The sequence below is a fragment of the Camelina sativa genome, chromosome 5, assembly GCF_030686135.1.
Source record: "Camelina sativa cultivar CO46 ecotype springtype chromosome 5, ASM3068613v1".
NCBI classification, from domain to species: Eukaryota; Viridiplantae; Streptophyta; class Magnoliopsida; order Brassicales; family Brassicaceae; genus Camelina; species Camelina sativa.
In genome coordinates, this window is record NC_141884.1 from 39,338,911 (window position 1) to 39,358,197 (window position 19,287).

A 19,287-nucleotide genomic window follows, 5' to 3' on the forward strand; every position below is an offset into this window, starting at 1 on the left:
TCCTCAATCTGATCATGCAGCCACGAAGGGCCACCCAAAGACAAATAAGAAGAGAGCCTTCCAATTCTGGTGACACTATGAGCAATGTCCCTAGCCAGCGAGTTAGCTTTCGGTGAAGAAAGTTTAAACTGTACCACTCCCATTCCCTGTATTACGCCTGCAATCTTGTTCACCTGAGATCGATATTTTGGCCAGCTCAAAGGGTCCTCTAAGGCAGATAAGGCAGCCTGACAATCCATCCACACCTCGCATGAATTAATCTGAAGAGTACACGGACTTTGCAGGCACCATAAAAGGCAACCTAGTTACGCGGAGATCCTATTCACTTTTGGAGGAAAGGCTTCCCGAGCATGAAACTTGGCATTTCCTGCGTCATCCTGTAAAATCCAGGCTCCACCACAATAATACCTATCATTAATCTAAGCACAGTGGATGTTGCATTTTAAAACTCCCGGTGCAGGCTTAAGCCACCATCCTATTCTTCCCGATCCTCTTTGTTCGTATAGTAAACGTCACATTTATGGTGAGGAAAACCAAATGTTGAACATCATCAAAGAGAGGGATGGATCCAAATCTCGGAGGCTGGAGATCTTATTGCGAAGAAAAAATAACTTTCATGCACGTAAATGTAATGTGCGTATATGCATCATTCTTTAAAACAAAAAAAAATAGAAAACTCACCCAAAAAGAGAAAATAAAAGGTTGACATATATACTGAGATTATCATATACAGTATAATCTATTTTGTTGTGTAAGTATACTATTGAAGTATCATACCGACCACGCGACCACAAAAGATTATGTAAGATACTTAGATAGTACATCCTTTTCGTATAGTGAATTAATCCTAAACATAATGCTTTTCTTGGGTAATATGCCCATAATGGTTATAAGTCTTACGCGACTTGGTTGTAACAATGAAGGGTAATAAGTCGTGCTCGCCAACCTATAGCGGAAACACGTTTTCATAAAGTATACACCACCGGTTGGGATTAAACATAGCAATCTATTATCACATAAATAACCTTTCCAACAAAACTAAAGATAAAATTGTTCCTTCTCCTTTATTCTTGTGTAACATACTCAGAAAGATAAAGCTCTTAATTATAACTTATAAGCACATAAAACATATAAAAAAAAAAGACCATCTAATCTAGGCAAATAAGTTTTTGTATGTAAAGTAAACGAGACGAAAATACTTTTTTTATTGGTGTTAATAAAAGACGGAAATCAAATGGATAAACAAAAAGAAGAAGATCGGCAAAAATCTACTAATTTACCAAGGTGTGTTTGGCTGCAACCTCCATGAGATCTTGTCTTTTCATTGTGGACCAGAACCAACACATCAACTTAATTGGAGTGTTGTTTTTCTAAATAACATGCGATTTAGTAACATATAAAAAAAAAGTAAAATAATTGTTAGTTCAAATTAATTCACTTTATACAAATTTTGAATAACTAGGTTTATATATATAGACATACTGGCTTTTATAAACTAAATTGATGCATGAACTCAAATATAATATGAAGAAAATGGATAAGTCTGACTCTGGCTGTGTACCACCTTAACATATTAGGCCGCTAAAATTTGTTTAATTTCATTTTTGTGGGGTTGGTCTCAAGTGTACACGTGGGTCGGAGAATCAATAAGAACACCTAGGTTCTAGTTTCCCATATCGCTAATTCGTTATGAATTTGGTCGCGAAGACTATAAATCTCACTTAAATTATACTTCGTTGTGACCCTCATTAAGGGCTAATGGGATACATATGACCTATGAGGGTCTAACAAACTGGTCTATGCGCCTTAGTCTTCAAGCGCCTGAGTCATTAGTCATTTACTTATCACTTAGTTCCAACTTTCAAGTCATTATATAGACTCATTTACGTATCACTTAGTCTCCAGTAATATTTTCCCTAGAAATTAGATTAATAATTTGGAATATATTTTCGTTGTATTGTTGACCAAAAAAAAAAATATATTTTTTCGTTGTATTTTAGTTGACTCAATGAATAAATGAGTTTCAAAGTATTCTTACTGGAGCAACAAAACCGCTAAAATGTATAATCCGTCTTGACCACAGCGATGTCCGATTTCTATCCTATACTTATTTCTCAATTTTTTTTCTTATCTTTCCACTGAACTTATTTCTCAATGGATGAATTTGCCTAATAACCAAAACAAAAAAAACCATAGTATAAAATAACACCATATTTGAAAATTTTGAAAGATTAAGATGGGAATATAACAAAATTACCATTTTAGTGTTTGCAGGTGGTGGATGGTGGCTCTTGGTCGGAGACAGTGGCCAGTGGTCGGAGGCCAGCGACGGAGGTGGTGGCCGGAGATTCTCGCCGGTGATGCTTGCCGGAGGTGGTCGCCGGAGATTCTCGCCGGAGGTAGTCACCGAGGATTCTCGCCGGAGGTGGTCGTCAGAGATTCTTGCCGGAAATGCTCGCCGGAGATTGTCGGCGGTGGTGATGGGCGGTGGTCGGAGGTGGTAGAAGGGGTCGTAGGAATGGTGGTGAATGAATGGTAGTGGTGGCTGGAGATTAGACCATAGAGGATAAATCATGTCATTAATACATAAAATATAGAGAATATAGTGCATTCATGGTTAGTATATTCATGGTTAGTATGGTTAGTTTTTAAATTATAGTATTTTTGTGGGTTATACACCCCAATTCCCCATTCTCAATCATTTGTAATAATCAGGCCCATAAACCGAACAATTTATTTTTTTTCTTTAAACAAAAAAAAACCTCTTTTGTAAAGTTTAATTACGTTGCAGGAGATTAACCATATTGCTATAAAAATAAGGTTTATATTATCAAATATTTGAGTAATTAAACATAAGGGGTATGTCATTAAAAAAAAAAAAAAAAAAACTAAAGTCTCACATTGCTACAGTGAGAGACCGACTATTTTTATAATTGTAAACAGGAAACGTACTAATTTCTTTATTACTTCCCAAAAACGTACTAAAAACACAAATACCCTATAAAAATAAGGTTTATAGTCAGTTACGTGTCCAATGCTCCGACCAACCTTCTCAACATTGTAACTTCCATTCTAAGAAACTTCAAATCCGAAAACCTCGCCAAAAGCAACTCTTCTCATACCACCAAATTCCGAAAACCTCCTCCTAAAACGAACACGACACTGCTCTATATGCATATCTATTTGTATTTATAGTCATTACAAACGATGGTCTTATTGATAAGCAAAAAGACCAACAAAAAATTTGATAAACCATGGTTTCAAAACCGCTATTCCTCGTGCTGCTTCTCACGGTGGCATTGGTCGTGTGTCAGACCGGATCTCTAGTCACAGCGGAAGAGGAAGGTTCCGAGACTTCTAGTTCAGCGATAAAGCCTCTGGTGAAGATTGTGAAGGGCAAAAAGGCTTACGATCCACTACACGAAAACACGGCGTTTGGGACTACTGGAATCGTCTCAAATCAGTCGCTAAGTCGGTATGTGCAACTATTGAAGGACTGTTATATTTGGTCGCAAATATTTGGTCGCAAATTGTTTTGGTCGCAAACCAGTCCCTTATTTGCGACGCATTGGAGACAAGGGTTATGGTCGTTAATTAGCGACTACGGACAGACCGAAACGTACCGTCGTAATGAACGACTCTATAGTGACTCACTGGCGCAGTCGTAATTGGCGACTACGGACAGACCGGAATATACCGTCGTAATTAACGACAGTATAGTGACTCGCTTTGGCAGTCGTAATAGACGACTTCTTTCAGACGACATGGTAGTCACAAATTAGCTACGTTTGGAAGACTGACTTAATACCACAGTAAACTTTAAAAATCTGAATTTTGGTCCTAAAATAGTCGCTGTTTAGTCACAAGATAGTCGCAAAGGAGTCAGAATTGTTTGTGACGGACTGAAGACTAAGTTTTTTTAGTCCCAAAATCTTGACATATACACAACAAATTTGGTACTTTGTTTGTGTTTATTTAAATTATAAATGGTCGCAAATCAGTGAAAATATACCTAGTAATTTGGGACAGTATACAATAAATTTTGAAAAAAAAAACCTGAATTTAAATTAAAATCCTGATTTGAATGATCTTAACAAAAAACATACAAATCATTCAACGATCATATACAGAAAATAGTTTTAGGCTAAGGATCTAGAAACACTACTACACAATCCAAAAAATAGTTATAGAGGCTTAAAAGAGATAGAATTAGTTTGTTAAGCATGAGAGGATGATACTGACAAAGGTGAAGTGGTTGGTGCAGTCGCAGGTGAAGTAGATGGTGAACTAGCTCCTGAAGTGGTTGTTGCAGGTTGGTTGACATTGGTCGCAGTGGCTGGAGTGATGTTGGTTGCTGGTGCTGCTGTGGTTAATGGCGCATTGGCTGGTGGTTGAGTAGACAAGAATTCTGCAACCCCCGGATCACTAGTCTTCAAGTAGGATACGAGCATCTCCAAGGTTGCAATGCGGTTTTGAGCGTCACGTTGCTCCTCATCACGTCTAGCATCTTCTCTGGCACGTCGAGCATTTTCTTCATCTTGATCAGCGAGCTTACGACGAGCAACCTGGAGTTGTTCTTGAATCTCTAACAGCGAATCTGGACTAGAGCTTGGATAAGTAGCCTTTCTTTTCCCTTTGGTGATTATCTCCGAGAGACTTCCAAGTCCAAAGGGGGTTCCCTTGGCATTCGTTACAGTACACTAAGACAAAAGAAGAGATGATCATTCACAAAACAAACATAACAAACAGAAATATCACACAAACCCAGATAGAAATATCACACAAACCCAGATAATCAACATCGAGTATTCTCAAGCATCAATCAAAAGTATATCAATATCAAGGATTCTTAAGCATCAATCAAAATCAGATACTTAGCTTAGCAAAATAAGACAATTATGATAGGCACAACAAAGACAATTGTACTGGAAATTACCTTTAAGAAAATGTCATCTTTTTCTTGAATGGGGAGGAGGGTTGCATGAGGAGAATCTGGCGAGGAGTGGTCTGTAACATCAGACTCCATTTGAGACATTACCTCCTCTATGTTCTTCTCATATGTCTCCACAACTTGTTTGGCCTTCTGAATAAAAACTTCCATCTGCCTTTGTATGTGTTGCGACAAACACCTCTCCAAGCGAGACAGGACGTCCCAACTTTTCTTCCTACAATGGATAGAAAAATGTTAATTGTGGATACTGAAATATTTAAATGAAATAATTAGAGTTAGTTTAGAGCATTTACCAACTCTTGTTGAATTCGCAAGTAAGATTTCTGGCTGGATAGATGTTTGTGGATTCCAAGACCGTCACGATCAGAATTACGGGCTTGGGATGCATTAGAGCTCTTCTCCTTAGCTTCAGGTGTGTCCCAATGCTCCCACATTTGTTTCCAAAGTGTAGGATTGATCCAAATCGGTGGCTCATCATACGTCTTTGCTTGACTTACAATTCCTTTCATTCTGTTTTTCGCTATCTTCACAAATCCTTCTCTCACAAGCTCAGTAATCGCAACATCCCAATTGTATTTCCTCTACACAGTACAACAATGTAAAGTAAGTGTCAAGTAAGTAAACAAAAGACAAACTCATTGACTTAGTTTAGTAAAAAAAGAAACTGTGTCTAAAAAGAAACTCATTACCGTAAAGGATCTAAAATATCTCTCCCGTATGTGTAATGGCGTAACCTTCCAGCTGAAGTATGGACCATCGAACTTTCTCCTTAAAATCCCAGAAATAACACGAGATAGCTTTCCTTTGTCTCGTCCAAACCTGTTACATAAATATGAGAGTGTTAAGTTATAAAATATAAGCCATCAAACATAAGCGAATGGATCACAACACAATAATCTAATGGAAATTGAACTAAACTTCACAACACAATACAACACAACACAACAAACTTTGAAAACAATTTAGAAACTTTGAAAACAACTAAGAAAACGAACCAAACTTTGAAAACAATAAGAAACTGAACCAAACAATAATCTACTTATTTTATCTAAACGATAACACAACACACAAAGCGTTATTCAAATGGGAGCAATGCGATAATCAAATTATAAAATAAAAGAAAAAAATATTTTACCAAATGATAAAATGATAATCAAATGATAAATATTTTACTTATTTATCAAAATAATAATCAAATGATAAAATAAAAGAAAAAAATATTTTACCATATGCTTTGAGTGTCGGGGATGGGATGCGGACTCAATATCGGGAGATGGTGTCGACCAGGAAGTGCAAGCAACTCATCCAGTTGCTGTTGGAAGTCTTGATTCTGAGCCGGTGGTGGATGCTCTTGACCGTCCTGATTCGGAGGCGGCGGCGGTTGGAATCCTTGATTCGGAGGAGCCAGCGGTTGATACACCGGATTCTGAGGATTCGGCGGCAGAAACCCCAGATCCTGAAGCGGCGGTGGATAAGCCGGATGGTGAAGCGGTGGTTGATATCCACCATTGTGAAGCGGCTGGTTGTATCCCGGATTCTGAGGAGCCACCTGTTGATACACCGGAACATGAGCATGCGGTGGTGGTGGCTGCTGCATCTGGGAGTGGAGCTGTTGTTGAAAGCCTGGTTGTTGTGGCTGAGGAGAAGCTTCTCGAGGATACTGGGGAAATGATGCTTGCGTATACCGAGATGGAAGCGACGGTTGAGATTGTTGGGAGTGTGAAGAATTTTCGTTGTGAGAGGAAGGGTTAGAGGAGTGAGACGACGAAGCGACATCTCTACTTCGTCTCGCAACGCCGCCAGATCCATGACCACCACCGCCAGATCTACGACCACCACCGCCAGATCCACGACCACCACCGCCGGATTTCATCGGAACAGAAGTCGGAGAAGAAGTCGGAGAAGAAGTCGGAATTTCAGTAGATTAGAAAACGAAAAGACAGAGAGAAAAGAAAAAAGAGGGTTTCGGGAAATTATGAGGGTTTCGATATTTACTAAGAGTGTTACTAAGAGTGTTCAATTTGATGGGGGGGGGAATAATTAAACTCGGGGGAATAATTACCGCTAATAATTTTCACTAAAATTTGGGGAAATTTTAATCCGTAAGAAAGTAGTGGTACTTTAAGACTACTTTGTGACTGTCGTAAACATTAAACAAAAACTATACTTAGTGGCAGAACAGTCGCAAATTATAAACCCAGACACCTACACGTCTCAATTTGTTGACATGCACAATCTAAATAGTGACAAAACAGTCGCAAAATATAAGTTCAGTCACAATATAGTCTCAATTTGTGACGTCTTTGTGACAATAAAATATTAGTATAATTTTGTGTTAAGATTTTATAACCAAAAACATATTAGACATGACCCTTTGATCATGTATACTCTCATTTAAGAGTTTAGTTTTGATAAAATATCAAACATAATAATTTTTATATGTTTTTGTAAATATATACAACCTTCACTACTTTAACTTAATTAAACACATGTAATTCTAATACATGTGTTGGAGGATATAAACATAATTGTCTAATTTGGTGTTTTATTTATGTGATTATAGAAATTTAGTAAATATTAGATGTCACATATAAGTAGAAATGTATAAGTTGATATTTTTTGTACTCAAATTTGTAAAATTCTAAAATTAATGTAAGATACTCGCTAAACCGTTGTACTTTAAGACTCTATTGCGACTGACAGAAACAGATGCACAATCACTTTAGTGACAAAACAGTCGCAAAATATAAGTTCAGTCACAATATAGTCTCAATTTGTGACGTCTTTGTGACAATAAAATATTAGTATAATTTTGTGTTAAGATTTTATAACCAAAAACATATTAGACATGACCCTTTGATCATGTATACTCTCATTTAAGAGTTTAGTTTTGATAAAATATCAAACATAATAATTTTTATATGTTTTTGTAAATATATACAACCTTCACTACTCTAACTTAATTAAACACATGTAACCCTAATACATGTGTTGGAGGATATAAACATAATTGTCTAATTTGGTGTTTTATTTATGTGATTATAGAAATTTAGTAAATATTAGATGTCACATATAAGTAGAAATGTATAAGTTGACATTTTTTGTACTCAAATTTGTAAAATTCTAAAATTAATGTAAGATACTCGCTAAACCGTTGTACTTTAAGACTCTATTGCGACTGACAGAAACAGATGCACAATCACTTTAGTGACAAAACAGTCGCAAAATATAAGTTCAGTCACAATATAGTCTCAATTTGTGACGTCTTTGTGACAATAAAATATTAGTCTAATTTTGTGTTAAGATTTTATAACCAAAAACATATTAGACATGACCCTTTGATCATGTATACTCTCATTTAAGAGTTTAGTTTTGATAAAATATCAAACATAATAATTTTTATATGTTTTTGTAAATATATACAACCTTCACTACTCTAACTTAATTAAACACATGTAACCCTAATACATGTGTTGGAGGATATAAACATAATTGTCTAATTTGGTGTTTTATTTATGTGATTATAGAAATTTAGTAAATATTAGATGTCACATATAAGTAGAAATGTATAAGTTGACATTTTTTGTACTCAAATTTGTAAAATTCTAAAATTAATGTAAGATACTCGCTAAACCGTTGTACTTTAAGACTCTATTGCGACTGACAGAAACAGATGCACAATCACTTTAGTGACAAAACAGTCGCAAAATATAAGTTCAGTCACAATATAGTCTCAATTTGTGACGTCTTTGTGACAATAAAATATTAGTCTAATTTTGTGTTAAGATTTTTTAACCAAAAAAATATTAGACAAAACATAACAGTCGCACTATAGTCTCAATTTATGACGTTTTTCTGACTATAAAATATTGATAAAATTAGAGAGAAAACATCATCGAAATTTCAATAAAATTATAATAACACTAGTGTTTGCGATTTCAATAAAATTACAAATACACAAATAATAAACATGAAAATTATTCATATTCCTCATTTTCATCTTCTTGATCTTCATCCTCATCTGAAGACGAAGACGACGACGAGTAGTTGCCACGAAATTCGTCTTCTTGTTCAGCATCGTTGATCTCAAAATCAAGTTCTTCATTAGGCTGATTACCATCTACGAAACTGTCAACTATGATCTCCTCTATTGAATCTGTCATTCCATCATCAACTGTTTGCTGCAATATAACAACCTCCTTTTGTTTTAAGTTCCCTTGTACAGCATGCCTTGGATTAACTTTCAGAACGTTGAGCCAAAGTTTTCGAGGTCGTTTAGTGTGAGGATATGAAAGATAACAAACTTGATCAGCTTGAGAACCTACACATAAAAAATGGTTCTCAATTAGATGTATATATATATCTATAAATATATATTTAAAATAGAACATTACCTAATATAAACGGTTCATAATGTCGGTATCTCCTTGATGACAACACGTCAACAATGCCTCCATCGCGTATTCGAGTGCCTTTGTCAATTGTAGAGTCATACCATTCACAATAGAAAAGTGTGACCCGTAAATTCAAAAATCCTGGATAGGTAAGCTCTATGATATTTTCAATGGTCCCGTAAAAATCGTCCTCGCCAGATGAATTGGAATAAGTTTGTCCTCGGACACATACCTCATAATTCATTGTTTTTTTAGTGAGACCGTGAGCTTTTGTGTGAAACAGATAACCTCTTGTAAAATATATAGGCCAAGACTTAACTTTATTTTCAGGACCGTCCACGATTTCATGGACCCATGGAGGAAAACTTTCAAAACCACCACGCACCTGTGCCAAATATATATACAAAATTTTAGATCACAATATTTATCATGTTGATATAATTAATTGGTGGATAGTAAAACATACATATTGCTTAATCCATTCATGGAAATCTTCTTCTCTTTTCGACCTAACATCTTCATCAGATAGTTTTGGATATTCATATCGAATTTGCGCCTCCAACAATCTGTATTTTATCAACAAAAAGTAAATATTTTAAAGTTTACCTAAGAACATATGGTTATAAATATACTTGGTAAATCAAAAATACCTCTCATGTTGCTGGAAATAATCACAATTGCGCAGAACATATGCGTGTGCACATTTATAATCTTTTTCAGTTAACCAAAATTCACTACTTTTTCCGCCTGGACGACCAACTTGAGTGAATATATCTGGTACTTGTATAGGATATACAGGTACTTCACCTTCTTCATGCCGAATTAACCTGTTAAAGTTTATTTTGTAAAACCTTTTCACAATTTTAGAAGTTGATAGAAAAATTCAATAATCATATTTGAAGTTTTACCTTCTTCTCCTTGTTGTAGAAATGTGTGAAGCGAAATAGTGTTCTGAGAAATAAGATATCTCATCATTCAAGTAGGATTGAACTATTGAGCCAACTGGATATCTTTTGTTCTTCGCTTTCCCTTTTAAACGTTAAAAAAACCTTTCGAAAGGATACATCCACCTATATTGCACAGGACCACCAAGTTGTGCTTCATAAGGTAGGTGAATAGGGAGGTGCTCCATTACATCAAAGAATGAAGGAGGGAAGATTTTCTCCAAATTACACAAGATCATGACAATATTATCCTTCAGAATTTCGAGGCGGGATTGCTCCAATGTTCTACTACATAGGTCGCGGAAAAATGCTCCAATCCCTACAAAGTTATAACATGTTATGTTGTTACATATAAATATAATATCAACAACTAAACCAAATTAAATGTTTAATTTATATACCTGAAATCGCCAGGTGGACATTACGCGGTAAAAGCTCTGCAAATATGAACGGAAGCAATCGTTCCATAAACACATGGCAGTCATGACTCTTCATTCCCGAAAACTTTCCATTTTTCATGTCAGCACAGCTAGCTAAATCTGCGACATATCCGTCTGGGAATCTAACATCTTCTTTTACCCATTTTAATAAAGCCTCTTTCGCTTTGGTTTTCAATCTCCAAATAGGGAATGGGGCTCTCCCTTGAGCATCTAGATGTAAATCTTGCCGGGAACAAAATCTTGCAATATCCAATCTTGACTGCACGTTGTCTTTCGATCTATCTTTTACATTCATAGTGGTGTACATCAAGTTATCAAAGACATTTTTCTCGACGTGCATCAAATCCAGGTTGTGCCTTAAATTCAGATCGACCCAGTACGGTAACTGCCATAATATGCTTTCTTTATGCCAATTATGCCATCTTCCGTAGCCTTTAACTTTCTTTTCGTGACCATTCCCACCGCAAATAGATGTTTTAGGTGCTTTGGCTTTCCTTATACGCTCATAGATAGCTTGACTACTCAGAGATGCTGGTGGCTCGTCATTCAATGAATCTTTTCCCTTCAGAAAGTCCTTTTTATTCTTCCGCATCGGATGACTTGTAGGAAGAAATCTCCTATGACAGTCAAACCAACATGTTTTCCTCCCAGCTGGTAATTGAAAAGCACCAGTGTCATCCATACAAATTGGACATGCTAATCTTCCATGTGTCGTCCATCCCGACAACATACCGTATGCTGGAAAATCGCTTATTGTCCACATAAGAACAACTTTCATGTTGAAATTTTGATTTAGTGAGATATTATAAGCCTCAACCCCATTATACCATAACTCCTTTAACTCATCGATTAATGGTTGGAGGAAAACATCAAAGCTGGCTCGTGGGTGGTTTGGTCCGGAGTTCAGAATCGTAAGAAATAAATACTCGCTGTTCATGCACATATCCGGAGGTAGGTTGTATGGAGTTAAGATCACAGGCCACAAAGTATGATTTTTGGAGACCCCAAATGGATTACAACCATCTGTACATAACCCAAGGTAAACGTTTCGTGGCTTTTGCGCAAATGTGGGATGTAAATGTTGGAAATTCTTCCATTCAGGCGCATCAGATGGATGACACATTACTCCATCTTCTGAATCATGCTCAGCATGCCATCTCATTGATGATGCGGTCTTCTCTGATTGGTACATCCTCTTCAATCTATCTGCAATAGGTAGATACCACATACGACTGAAGGGTATTCTAGTTCTACCCCCACTACTTTTGTACCTTGGCTTCCCACAGAACTTGCAATGCTCCAAATTCCCATCTTCTTTCCAAAATATCATACAATTCTCTATACATACATCAATTGTATGGTATGGCAATCCTATCTTTCGAACTAAATTCTCTGTCTCGTAGTATGAACCAGTAGCTTGATTACCCTCTGGTAAAACCTCCGTAAACAATTCAGCCCAATCGTCCATGCATGCCTCAGACAAATTATTATCAACCTTGATGTTTATGAACCTAGACGCCAATGATAGTTGCGAATGACCTTCATGACATCCATCATAAAGTGGACTATTTGCAGCATCTAACATGTCATAGAACCGTTTCGCCTCTTCAATGGGTTCTTCATGGATATGATCATATCCATGATCATATCCACTTTCATACTCATGATACTCATTAAAAGGCGTGGTACCATGAAATGCATCATTCACCATCTCAGCATATACATTTCCCTCAAATCCTATTGGCTGACTACCAGGTTGACTACCATGCTGACTACTAGTACTAGTATAATTTGTATTAGGATAATGACTACTAGTTCCTACCCCTAGCACGTCATAATCTTCACCATGTTCAGACCATACATAATAATTTGGCATAAATCCTTTACTATGCAAATGATTAGATATTGTCGTACCATGCAAAATAACATCGTTCTGACATTTTACGCAAGGACAGTAAAACCTACCTCCACTGTTTTGTGCCATAGGCTGGCTGTTTGCGAAATTCATGAACTGCTCAACTCCCGCCAAAAATTCTTTAGAGATATTATTTGTTCTTCCATCGATCCGATTATACATCCACTCTCGAGATGAATTCCACATAGCTTTTTTTTTTCTTTTCTTCTAAAAAAACAAATCTTCTTTCTCTCTTTTTTTTTCTTCTCTTCTAAAAAAAAAAAAAAAATCTTTTTTTCACTACTTTTTTTTTATTCCGTCTCTCTACTTAGAAATGAATGAGAGTGATATGAATGGAATGGTGAGAGTGATGCGTTATATATAGTATAAATTTTGCGACTACTTTGCGACTCCAGTAAAAACAGTCGCAAATAAGGACTCCTTTGTAACTAAAAACTACATAATTGAGACAAATTAAAGCTCGAAACAGCTCAATACAAACGCAAACTGAAACATTTATCACGTTTTTTGCCGACATCAATAAGTGACTGCTTTGCGACTCTTTTGCAACAACGAACGGATGTGTCGCAAATAACGACGCATTTGTCACTGTTTTACCACGTAATAGAGACTCAAAAAAGGGTCACAAAAGTTCAGTACAAATCCACACTACCACATTTACCACGTTTTTTACCGACATAGTCACCGACTGATTTGTGACAATAAAATTAAAAGCAAAACAAAAGTGGCAAATACGTCGTGATTTAAAGACAGCTTTGCGACTAACTTTACTGACTTAATCTTCAGTTTATAGTTTGTCATAAATTGCGATTATTTTGCGACGCTCTATTTTTTCTCGATAAAATGTCCCAAAGTAGTCGCATAATAGCAACGAGTTAGCGACTACAGTTAATCGCCGTAAATTTGCGACTGTTTTACGTCCATTGTATTCGTCATCGTTAGTCCGTGGCAAAAGTGTCACAAAGTAGTCACAAAAGTTTGCGACTATAAATTCAGTCACAAAAAGTAGTCCCAAACGCCGTGTTTTCGTGTAGTGACCCTAGAGTAAGCGTTTAAGGCCATCTTTGATATGGCGTAACCTGGCCAATTCTCCGGCCATCCTTGCTTTTCCCACGTCCCGTTCATCACATCCTCTAGAAATTGGGTCACAGTAGCATCGATTTGTTCGTCGGTAAGGTCTTCACTTTCTAGTGTTCGTCTTAGACTAGGACTTCTCAGTTTCTGTATATACCAAAAAACATATCGAAATGAGACAAATAGACTCATTTGTAAACGAGAGCAATATTCAGTTTATATACATAAAGTTTTAGTGGGCAAAAGCGCCTCGTTCTGAATCTTAGATGATATAGACATATAGTACGTTTAATGTGCCAAGCCTTGAACTGATGTTAAGGATGCGGCTAACGGATTCCGAACGGCGGAATAAGGGCAAAAGAGCCTCCGTTAAAAGTTTGGCACCGTAGAAATTGGTGTTGATAATGGTCTCTGGCTGTTTGATTGAATTCTCTCCGACCGCGTTAAATGAAACCCCCGCATTGTTCACCTGACCAAGCCGACGCCGTGTAATATTTCCATCAGTAAAAAAGTTTCGAATAATAATAAATTAAATACCCTGTGAAAGATAAAGTTGTAAGTTTTAACTTTGTCAATCTAAAATATTCTTTTTTAACACAAAACAATTAAGAAGGTAATCAAAATTTCTACGGTTCATTGGAGTTCGGTCATATTTTATATAGTAGTTGTGGACTAATTGTATAGTAGTTGCGTATGCATTTTAGATAATCAATTATTTATAAATAATTACCAGAATGTCGAGTACTCCCAAGTTGCGACGGAACCAGGAGACGAAGGCGGCGATGGAAGAAGGATCGGAGATGTCGAGGGAGCAAAAATGAACGTTTTGAAAGCCAATGCGACGGAGGGAATCGGTGGCTTGGCTTCCGTTTACGGTGTTTCGGGCGGTTAATACAACAGTTAGTCCAAGCTCGAGTAACCTTTTCACCACCGCAAAACCTATACCTTTGTTTGCTCCGGTCACGACAGCTGTTGTTCCTTCCGACCACCACCTTCAAGCAATGATAATAAATGGTTATTGAAGTTATATAGAGAGAGAGAGAGACTTTTGCACACACACAAACAAAAAAAAACCTCTTTAAGAACGGGATTTTATATATGTACTTATTTGTTAATGGAGAAAGAGGAGAGATCAGATGATCCATTTTAAATATTTTTGGGAAAGCAACAAGGTGATATGATATTTGAGGCTAACGAAGACTTGATGAAGGGATTATATATAATTTTACATGATAGGGTTATTATGTAAATAGACCTGGATCTGAAACACATGCATGTTAATTGGTATATAAATAAATACACAACATATATGGTAATTGTTCGTGTGTGGGTGTGTGTGGCGGTGCCAAAAAATAATAAGAATAAAATATTTAAGAAGAACACGTGAATAAATAATGCTGTAAAATAATGTCAGGTTTTTTTTCTTGTTTTTTTTCGTTTTACAAAAATATACCATTTTATATAAACTTCAATGGGACCGAATGAAACAGAAACCAACAAACAACAATTTATACCAACTTCGAAAACCGGGACCTATGTGTATTATTGGATTGAAGATTTTTAATGATTTTGTCGAATTTGGAATTTTTTGATTGTTTTTTTAAAGGAAAAATGGTTTGTGATGTGATAAAAATTAAAAGAATAATATTAGGTGATTTTAAGAGATTTTAACAAATAAAAGAGTTTAGACTGTAGGAATATCTTATATCTTATATAATATGAGAAGGTTTTTTTAACTCTTACTCACATTGTGATATTTAATATATATACTATTAATTGGGGAGTACAAAACAAGATTTTGGAAAAAAAAACATGTCATATATCCATGTTGCCAAAAAGGTCTAATTACTTATATAATTAAAAAAACAATATATGGTAAACAAAACCTGTTAATCCATATTGCCAAACATGTCCAATTACTTATATAATTTTAAAAAACAATATATGGTGAACAAAATCTGTTATTCAAAAATCTAATATTTATGAAAACAATAATTACGAAATTAATTATAAAATTAAATTAACTGATATTTTTGGAAATGATTTAAAGTTGTTACTATAAAAGCAAATTATTAAATTTGAAATTGTATATATAACGTAAATGGTTCTAGATTTTGAGATATTTATAGAAATCTAATTTAATATTTGAATATTATCTTTTATTTTAGATTTTTAAATTTTCTTAACCAAAAAAACTATGTTAATTAATTCATCTTAATACATATGGAAAAAACTGAAAAAAAATATGAAAACCTTAGTATATATTTACTATTAAAAATATGAGAACCTTAGTATAGATGCGTATACAAACAGTTCAAAAAATGAATTTAATCAATTTGTTTGATATATAAGAAAATCACAATTTAATTCTACAGCCATATAAACAGAACCGATAATTACTCAATATCTTTGAAAGCTATTTAAAGTTTGGTTCCATATATATATATAAACATATTTGATTTGGTTTTATATTGTGAGATATTTACGAAAATAACAAATCAATTTAATACAATTAGATAAAAACAAATAATTATTTAGTTTAGATTTTGCAATATTTCCTAAACGAAATTTAAGTAATTAATCACGATTAGTATAGATAAAAAAGAATTAAAAAACAAAATTTTATATATGTAAAAAAATTTAATTTGATTATATATTAAAAGATATAGATAAGTGTATGTAGAGTCTCACATTAGCTAAATATATTTATACAATTAAAAGAGAAATATTTTTCATTATATAGTCACAAAGTTCTCTATTATTAAATGTAATGTCATTCAAGTTAGAACAAACAAAAAACAGAGAAAATAGTAGTTTGGTCAAAATAAAAACTAAAAAACCCGCGGATCCTAAAGTGACCCGGTTTGTTTGAAGTCGGGTTAAATAAAAAATACGCGGATCCTATGCTATCCGGTTTGAAAGGATTTGGATCCTATCCAGCGGGGGTAAAATAATAATACTCACTACAAGCATATTTAATCCCTAAAATCACTCAAAATATTTAATGCATTTAAATGAAACTATCCAATTACAAACCACTAATCTAAAATTCAAATTTATAAAAAGTAAATTTGTTACTATCAAAATCGGGCAATTAAATTTAAACTTATATATGTAAACATATTTAATTTAGTTATATCTTTTGAGATAAAAGCCATTTGGAATTATTTTAGTCTAAAATTAAAATTGGTAAGAGCCATTTGGAATTATTTTAGTTTCGAATTGACATTTCATTTTTTCTTTACTTTACTTAAAATTTGTAATGAATTTTGAGACATCAAAAATGAAATTTGACTTATATATTCTGCCTTCTCATTATTATTCATTTTTCTGTTTTTATGTTATAAAGTTCTCAACTGTTTCTTAAAAGCAATATTGAAATTATTTAAGATTTTTTGTCTACAAATAATATTTACAAAAACACATAATTTTCATAAGAAAAACAATCTACCCTTTTTTTTTGTGCATAATGTTGATGGTGGTTACTATGTTTGTAAATTAGTTTATTAATTATCTTTTAATAAACCGATCAAATAATTACATCCACTCCGAAATATTTGTGATCAAGAATTCCCAAAACTGAAAATAACCACAAAGCAACTAAAAGAAACTTTGTGATCCTTACTATTTATAATTAAAAGCAACATAAACTCTCACCTATATATATATATATAATATTATACCTTTAGAACATATTATAAATAATTATTATATCTAACCATATTATTTTATTTTGAGCTAATTTATCTATTTATTTTCCTCAGAAATATTATTTTATTTTTGAATTATATCGACGCTTACAATCTTATATGTAACATGTTTTTTTAAAAGGCATTAAAGTGTGTTTTACAATATTAAAATTTTAAAAACAAAGAAACGTAATGCAATATAGATGAACCAAACATAAAATAATAAGAATAAAAAAATCAACTAATTTTGTAATATTGTTTTATTTTATGATATAGAAATATACTATGAACTATATTTGTGTTTGTCCCAAATTGTATTTTGGTAATTTTTGTATTCGTTCTATCCCGTTTCCAGTCGGGAATAATTTTTTTTTTCAAATATCGGAAATGTCATATATCAAGAATCTTCACTATTGGGAATGCATTCTCTATACAACTAGAATTCAGTTACAAGACGAAACATGAATTACATCCACTCCAAAATATTTGTATCAAACATATTTTAATTATTTTATATTTTTTTTACTCTTATGTCTTTTTTTTTTTTTAAAACAAAAGTTATAATATAAATGCTATATCAAGTCATTATTTTTGGGTACTCGGTGTACTAATCGGTTCTCAAATTTATAACCTGCACTGACCCAAAGCCGATAGTATCCGAACTAAACCGAACCCATATATTGAAAAATACTTACTAGGTTCTATTTTTCTAAACCCATTTAACCAAACTTGATCGGATAATATCCTAATCTGAACGGGTTACCCGAAGGTCCAACCCTACTAAAAATAGGTTTGCAAAAATAATCCGTATATACATTATATATTGCAAATTTGATTACAAATTTAGTTTTTGAAATTAACCCTGCACGTACGTGCAGGTCCGAACCTAGTTCTCTTTTAATGACACATGTCATCTTTTATTTCCATTTTTATCAATAAATTTATATCATTTTCAATCCAAATAATCATACTTCTTTTATCCAGTTAGTACAATTGGCATATATTTTTAAATCCACTTTTATATTTTAAGTTCTTTTGTCAAACAAAATCAGATTTTTTTATAATAAAATCTCATATTATATATTTGATACAAAATCTAATATTCTATAACATTTACTAATAAATTAACTGATATTTGATACATCTGTTTTACACATTTTCTTACATTATCTAATTTTTCTTTCATCCTTTAAAGTGAAAAAATACATACTATTTTATATAAAAATATATATATATATATATCATAATAAAAACCATATCTTGAATGAGAAATGAAATAGTTTAAATACATGATTATAATTATGCCTTTATGTAATTTTATAAACCTTAATTATTACACATTTTAAAATCATATAATGTTTTCTTTTGTTAATTGAGTAGGCAATAAAGTTAGTCAATTCCACTAAAATCCTATTAAATTATGATAAATTACATAATAATGTATAAATTACACAATAATAGCGATCTGTCAAGAGCATTTCAGAATTGTTGTCATGTATATATATATGTATATATATATATGTAAGAAGATTTTGATATATGTTGACTTTTCTTGATTTTCTATCTATTTATTTCATTACACAATTGTAAGTGACATATTTAATATAGTATTAATTAAATCATTAAGTTTGATTATTTCTTATATGGAAAATATATTGAAATTTTATATTTAATATCATGTAGTGGGTTACAAATTTCTTTCACCATGCATTAAAGAGAGATGCGTTTTTATAATTTCAATAACCATGTATTGAACTGTATTTAATCTAATGAAAATATTTCCGTTGCAAATATTTATGTTACAAAATTTATGACACCAAATTTCATAATCCCCAAATTTGTAACTGTCAATAAGATATTTTGAACCTAAGAATAACATC

At 33.5% G+C, this 19,287-nt stretch overlaps 2 protein-coding genes and 1 pseudogene across 3 annotated transcripts; all 3 read right to left on the reverse strand.

Moving 5' to 3' along the window:
- Positions 1-4,217: 4,217 nt before the first annotated feature.
- LOC147944985 (uncharacterized) lies at positions 4,218-6,824 on the reverse strand. The gene is made up of 6 exons (XM_087512780.1): positions 6,178-6,824; positions 5,641-5,770; positions 5,482-5,532; positions 5,245-5,438; positions 4,937-5,165; positions 4,218-4,700 (listed from the first exon to the last, which is right to left on the reverse strand). The coding sequence occupies exons 1-6, from the start codon at positions 6,822-6,824 to the stop codon at positions 4,218-4,220; spliced, it is 1,734 nt and encodes a 577-aa protein (XP_087368906.1).
- Positions 6,825-10,001: 3,177 nt separating this feature from the next.
- LOC147944986 (uncharacterized) lies at positions 10,002-12,881 on the reverse strand (annotated as a pseudogene).
- Positions 12,882-13,201: 320 nt separating this feature from the next.
- On the reverse strand, positions 13,202-14,979 carry LOC147944987 (short-chain dehydrogenase/reductase 2-like). Of its 2 annotated transcripts, none has more exons than XM_087451436.1 (4): positions 14,823-14,979; positions 14,449-14,710; positions 14,005-14,187; positions 13,202-13,865 (listed from the first exon to the last, which is right to left on the reverse strand). In XM_087451436.1, the coding sequence occupies exons 1-4, from the start codon at positions 14,861-14,863 to the stop codon at positions 13,641-13,643; spliced, it is 711 nt and encodes a 236-aa protein (XP_087307562.1). In that variant the 5' UTR covers positions 14,864-14,979; the 3' UTR covers positions 13,202-13,640. The 2 variants fall into 2 exon arrangements, with proteins under 2 accessions (XP_087307562.1, XP_087307561.1); XM_087451435.1 differs by having other exon boundaries at positions 14,793-14,968.
- Between the last annotated feature and the right edge of the window lie 4,308 nt (positions 14,980-19,287).